Genomic DNA, 6,868 nt, shown 5'->3' with positions numbered 1-6,868 from the left:
ATATCAAAACACACAGTCTGTAACACCCGAATACCTGAATAATGTTACAATTGAGAGTGCATGAAAACTTGTAGGGGAGAAGTCTAAATAGTTAGCTAAAAGTAACAGATAAATGGTTAAAATTATAAATGCCAGTTAAAATTATAAATGCCTGAAGCATACAACTTGTGTCACAAGTTGTACAATGCAAAGTTACACAAACCAAAACTCTGACTATGAAAAAGAAATTATAATAACAACCACTTTTATATTGTCTATAGTGTTAAATAACACCCACTTTTAAAAGTTTGGTATACAAAATGCTCTACTTTGCTGAACAGTAGACTGCAGTTTTTTTTGTTCATATTTTGTTAGATAGCCTGCAAAGGGTGGTTAATTATGGAAGCCCATTTCCACCAATGTGAAGGAGGTAAGTAAAGTAAGTTATTATAATGAGAAACCTTCTTAAAATATTGAGTTAGCATCTCAAAATAATGACTGTGATACTAAGTTGTTATTACTAACTCAATGTTTTGAGAAAGTTTGTCATTAGAAAGACTACGAATATTTTATTTGTAACACTGGCGCAAATGGGCTTCCATCTTACTGTCAATGACTTCCATAGGCGTACTTAATCCTATTATTCGGCCACTAGTTGTCAATATATTTGGCGCCTTTGAAGTCTCCGTTTCTCTACGGCGCTGTTTCCTCCGCACGAGCAGCTGTCAGCCAATGGGGTTTGAGAAGTGGCGACATCTCTCCGATTCAGGAAACCCTCTCCTCCTCCGCATACTCAATAAATTAGGCAAGACCACGTAACTCCGGCTTCCGGCTTGTACTTTCAAAATAAAACCACGACTGTCCAATGTCTCACAACCTTTAATATAAAATGACTCTATAAACTTTTCTGCAACGAAAAAAAGAACACATTGTATACGGATCCTAAATTAGTTTAATTATAACCTCAGTTAAGCTAACAAATTAACAAAGTTAACAAAGTTAACAAACCCAGCCCGGTGGATTTATCCAAATGCCATTAGGAGCACTAGGAGGAGCCAGAGGAACCTGAATGTTTCACAGATTATCTGTCTCATGTTCTACTGTCAGGATATAGTGAAACATTTTTTTAAAATAAAAGTTACCTACTGCAGGTTTAAGTTCTTGCTCCTCTTTTGAGCTTCTTATCTATGCATGAAATGCCTAAGAAATGACCGTCTATTTTGATGTTTCTATATAGCGTTTTACATAAATCCCACATATTTCTTTTTTTCCTCATGTATTTTGATAACACATTGTATCATATTACGTGTATATATTATCCACAAGTGCATTTATAGTCGTTATAAAAATTTAAAAACTTTATTTTTTGGACAATAAAACTATTTCCGCTTGCGTCAGCCGTTGCTGCTGTGAGCTTGACTCAACGCAGACAGGTCCTACTGCAATCTTGAGCCGTGGTGACTGATGAGTGCAGTGTTGTGGAGTCGCCTGGCTCTTTCTTTAACGTACATTTGCCCACTTCTATCCACTGCTTTACGGAACATTTCCTCCAGAGGTGAAGCGTTACACGGCTGTCGAAGATGTCTGTGGCCGGGCTGAAGAAACAGTTCCATAAAGCCAGTCAGGTATGGAGTCGCTCGTTCATAACAACAATTGTTTGGATGTGGACAGTGATTGAAGCTAACGGTACACGGAATCAGGCATCAGCTAGTTAGAAAGCTTGAAAAGTAGCCAACTTGAATTTCTTCCATTTACCAGTGGTGGACTGTGGCGCCAATTCTTACGCTGTTTCTGAGCATTTTACGCTATCTGTGTAGCGTTACTTTCTCATCCAGATAAGTTCGTTAACGTCACACCAAACTCTGTTGAAGAATCCGAAAATTAAATGTATTCTGGCATAATGGCAAACACACACTCGTCGTTTGACTTGATTTTAGAGCGTTTACGAAACACTGGAATCCAGTGTCTATTTCGGCATTGTTATTAATGTATAAGCTATTATCTTAGGAGCACACCGCTTAAATAACATTTCACATGTTGACGGTAGACCTTGTTCCCAAACCAGTATCAGTGGGAGAAACTGGTAATATTATGTCAGGAAAAGCTGTAAGAAAAGTGAAAATACTAAGAAAAATCTTTGTTTATTGAATATATAAATTATCGTAATATTTTTACCTAGCTACATTATGTAACTTATTGTCTGTCGTTTTGTGATAAGCTTAGTTTTCCTGTACAACGGTGGTACTACAGTAGCTATGTATTTAGCTGGTGAGCATGGCTGATTATGTTCTGTCCAGATGTCACAGCATATGTCTCAAAAGTAGCTGTCTGCTGCAGACTGACATTGTGTTTTCAGTTCAGTTCAATTCAGTTTTATTTGTATAGCGCCAATTCATAACAGAAGTTATCTCAGGACACTTTTCAAATAGAGCAGGTCTAGACCGAACTCCTTTAAACATTTACAGAGACCAACAGTACCACCATGAAGCAAGACCTTGGCGACAGGGCAAGGAAAAACTGCCTTAACAGACAAAACCTAGACAGACCCTTCGGCTCTAGTGTGGTGGACGTCTGGCCGTTGACCAGTGGGGTGAGAGAGACAGAGAGACAGAGGTGCACAGCAACAAACAGAGCAACAACTACACTCAATAGTAGTGACTGATGATGATGAACATGAGAAGATGAGATTGACAACAACCTGGGGGGACAATGGAAGCAGTGATTATAGTAATGATAGTATCTAGTAATAAGATAATATTATAATAATAATAACACTAATATCAGTTGATTTAGCAATTGGTAGTCTAGCAGGACATGGCAGGAGGCGTCCACCAGGATCCCCCCCTGAAAGAACCTGCAGGACGATAAACAAAGAACTCCGGGGAAGAAGTGAAGTTTAGTAACATACCAATTAATGGGACATGAATGAGTTGCAGAAAGAGGAGAGGAGAGAGGAGAGGAACGAGAGGAAGCTGAGGACAGCCAGAATGACATGGAGATATCAGATACATTGACAAACTGGCCCCTTACAAAACACACAGAAGTTGTACAACTGGGCATGCACCCACTCTCTTACTCATCAAATTTCCATTAGAAATTGGCTGTTGTCCCACAGCCTCCTTTTCTACCATACTTACACCATGGTGGTGGCTGTGAGTAAACTGTGAAACCAGTTCTGGAACATTTCGATAAACGTGTCTTTGGAGGCGAATGCTGGCCTGGTGGATCATCTGTTTGTTGCAATGGCAGTGGTAAAGGACTTTTGTTGGTCTACCAACCACTCAAAGTGCGTTACAACACTTTTATCACATTCATACACTGATGGCAGAGGCTGCCATCATGCAGTGTGCCAAACTGCTCATCAAGAGGCATATGGATTATTAAAGGCAAGTGGATACAGTGTTTGGAGGATGGCGCCCCGTTAATTTTCCTAATGAATTACTGCTAAAGTGGCGCATGGAAGCCAATAAAGCTACTTCCTGCTGCCAATGAAATTACCCGGAATGAATTCATACTGCATAACACTGTCTGGTTTTAGCCCCTCGTCCTTTTGGGCAAGTGTGCATCATTGAGAGACACCCATTGCTGTAATTACACAGTCTGACCACGACCGTTAATTTTGGGTCTTTTTTTTTGGAGCCGCGAGCAGGAATTCTCTCAAAAAGCCCGTGGAAAATGTCTTCGTTGAGTTAAAGTTTGAAGTGTTACTTCAAATCTAGGCTTTCGTGGCTGCGGCTTGTGGCCAGAGGCAGAGCGGGGTCGTCAATCAGAAGTTGTTGGTCGATCCCCGGCTCCTCCTGCCACGTTGTCGAAGTATCCATTCGCAGCAAGGATACTGCAACCCAAAATTGCTCCCGCATGCATAGCATCGGTGTCGTGAATGTGTATGACATGAGTTTAGTTCTGTTCGCATGGACTTTGCCATCACTGGACGTGAATGGGCTGTGTGAAAGGGTGAATGTGTCACGTAGTGTAAAAGCGCCTTTGGGAATGGTCAGGAATACTAGAAAGTCGCCTATATACAGGTCCATTTACCATTTACTTACGGCCTGTGGCCAAAGTCATGTTGTTAGAAAATTGGAAATAAAACCTGAAAAATCTGCAAATGAAGTGAATTAAGAGTGTCTCATAAATGCGGACCTGTAATGAACCTGGAACACTTCATCATTAACCCTGCAGTATTAAGAGCTGTCAGTAGGGCCTAGCGGTAAATGATATGACAGTTTGGGAGCAAGTGCTGTCCTGTCTTGTCAAGAGAACTCCTGGATAATTCTTCTTAAAAAGAGTGGGAACCCTGTTGGAACAATTTGGGTTCAGTGTCTTGCCCAGGGACAGTGAGACTGGACAGAGGGAGCCAGGTTGGCTCTTAATGATTCAGAAACGTCTTAAGCTTTCTCTGAACCTTTTAAGAACCCTAACCGGATACCTCAGCAAGCCAACACCATTTGGTTAGAAAGGAGTTTGGCATGAGGTTTTCCTCACAGGATTGTTGTCCATCTGTTAGGTGTTCCCTTACCATACACACAGCCTGCTGATGTATTTAGACATAGAGGGGTTCTGCTACTTGATAGAAGGTGTTGGGTTTCAGGTTAGGATGGGGATGTTTTTGTTGTATAGAGCTTCAAGCTTGGGCTGGGTTTTCGTCATTGACTGTGCCAGTAAGATATTCGTATGTCCCAAGTAGACAAAGTGCTCAGTGGGAATAATAAGAGACAGAGTGTAATCAATGGGTTGCAGTTAGCTGGTAAAATTGGTGTTTTGTCTGGAAACCAAAACCGAGCTAAAAGAAGAGTGAATATTGGACTTCCAGTCGGTGCTAATGTTGCTCTGTGTCTGCAGGATGTGTGAATAGGTGTTAAGTGTTGGTCCCATATTAACTTGACACAAAAAATACTCTAGTGTTATGATTTTAGCTTGTTTCTGCTGCCTGCAAATAAAAAAAAGGATTATTTCTGGTTTAAAGATGTATGGTCCAGATTTGGGTCCCACCATTTATGTACATGTATGCACAACTCTAGGACATGGCCCACTTGATCTAAATGACCTCATCCACTTGTGCAACAAATACTCAAATTTATATTACATCAATAGGTGCATAAATGCCAGATTACAGCAGCTACAGCGCAGCGTAGTGCACAAGGACATTCTCAGGGTTTCCGTGTTAGCAGGCACAGGCCCTACTGAAGTGTCTCAGAGACATAGTCAGAATCCTGACCCATGACTCCTTGTGGGGGCATGGAGGGAGTATTTTATTCCTATTCAAGCTACTTATTCCTATTCGAGTGTTACTGCAGGTTGATTGAACAGCATTATTTTCCTCAGAGCTGGTTTGAGTCTGGGCTGCACAGTTAATCGAAATATTATTGAAATTACAACGTGGCCAAGTGCAATATGCAAATCCTAGAAGCTGCAGTTGTTTAATAAAGGTCAAATGTGTGACAAACAGTGTTGTAATGGCGTAGTGTAATACTGCAGAGATGCCCTGGTCTACAAATCTTGTTTGTTTGGTACAGATTTTTACAAATGTCACATCATCAGTTATTGTTTTTTGTCTGTTAAAAAAATTGTAATGCAAAAATGATCATTTCCACTAGTTGTGAATCCTATCGTAATCACAGTATCGGTCAATATAATTGCAATATGATTTTTTTATACCATATCGTGCAGGCCTAGTTTCAGTTAAATATTTATATATGCACTTTCACTTTCTTTTCATGCCTTGTAGTTGAACAACTGGCTCAGTCACTTGGAGCAGTGTACAGGCCTGGGCCGGTCCTATTGGCTCCATAACATCATAGTTAGTCACCTAAAGATTTCAGTCCCTGTATGTGGCTGCACTGTAGACATCAATACCGGTCATATATGTACAGTTTCAATATACCATAAAGTATGTCGGACATAGTTCCACAGTTGTTTGTTTTAAGAATCATTCAAATAGCCCTGTCAAGCCTTAGCTTTCATTTATTTGAGGGTGACCTCTTTAGGATGATATTATAGTTATGTATTGTCACTTGCTGAATGTGACTCACCAGCAGTTTTTACCACAACTGTCTCACTAGTTGTTATCAATAGCCACATTAACTATACATTTTTTTAGGGATGCACAATGATGATTTTTTTTTTTTACAGCCAATAAAACAACGGATGATTTCACATTTTAATTACATAATTAACAAATGAATTACCTGTAGTTGCATTATGCACACCTGACGGTAAGAAAGGCTGAGATGTAGGGAGCAAAGATGGATCTTGATGTACTTCCGTGGATATTCCTGTATGTCTTGCCAGACAGCAGCAGGGTGATCAGGCAGACACGTGCTTTGTATTTCCACACAAAGTGCCAATATAATCAGTGTTTTCACGTTACATTGATATATCGGATTGTTCAACATTAATCTCAATATATCCAGATCGATGTGTCGTTACACCTTTGTGTATTGTGTAATTGTTTCTACTTCAGTTTTTTGTGGTCGCTGTAAAGCCACAGTCAGTGAAAGACAAAACTTCCTGCAGATACTTAAATGCAAGTTGAGCTGATGTTTTTTTTATTTTTATTGTAAAACATCTGTGCAGGAAGTGTTGAGCGTTATAGACGGAAGCTGAACAGTGATCGACTGGAAACGATTTGCAAATGAATTATTTTAGAGAAGGGAGACAGGAAGACCAATAAACAAGACAACAGGAGTGCGAGTGACTGTTGAGATGTGGAAACAGGGAGGCTCTGTTACGAAAATATGACAAAATATACTAAAACTGGAAAAAGGCCTATCTTAAAGCTGCAGTAGGTAACTTTAATGAAGATAACTTTTACTATATCCTGACAATAGTACATAGATACTCTGTGGTGGTACTGTTGGGTCTCTGTAAATGTTAAAAGGAGTTCGGTCTA

The 6,868-nt window shown here is 40.0% G+C and overlaps 1 protein-coding gene across 1 annotated transcript in view; it reads left to right on the top strand.

Annotated features, from left to right (window-relative positions):
* Window positions 1-1,436: 1,436 nt before the first annotated feature.
* sh3gl3a (SH3-domain GRB2-like 3a) overlaps window positions 1,437-6,868 on the top strand; it is a gene marked incomplete in the record, with an annotated part of 43,249 nt that continues 37,817 nt past the window's right edge. Inside the window, 1 exon segment of the mRNA XM_035652424.1 lies at window positions 1,437-1,604. Coding sequence (XP_035508317.1) covers window positions 1,560-1,604 — 45 coding nt within the window.

Source organism: Morone saxatilis, unplaced genomic scaffold (genome assembly GCF_004916995.1).
Source record: "Morone saxatilis isolate NCDOM2014 unplaced genomic scaffold, NCSU_SB_2.0 Contig11, whole genome shotgun sequence".
Lineage (NCBI taxonomy): Eukaryota > Metazoa > Chordata > Actinopteri > Moronidae > Morone > Morone saxatilis.
The sequence above is the reverse complement of the archived record's forward strand: the minus strand, read 5'-3'. Positions and strand labels throughout refer to the sequence as shown.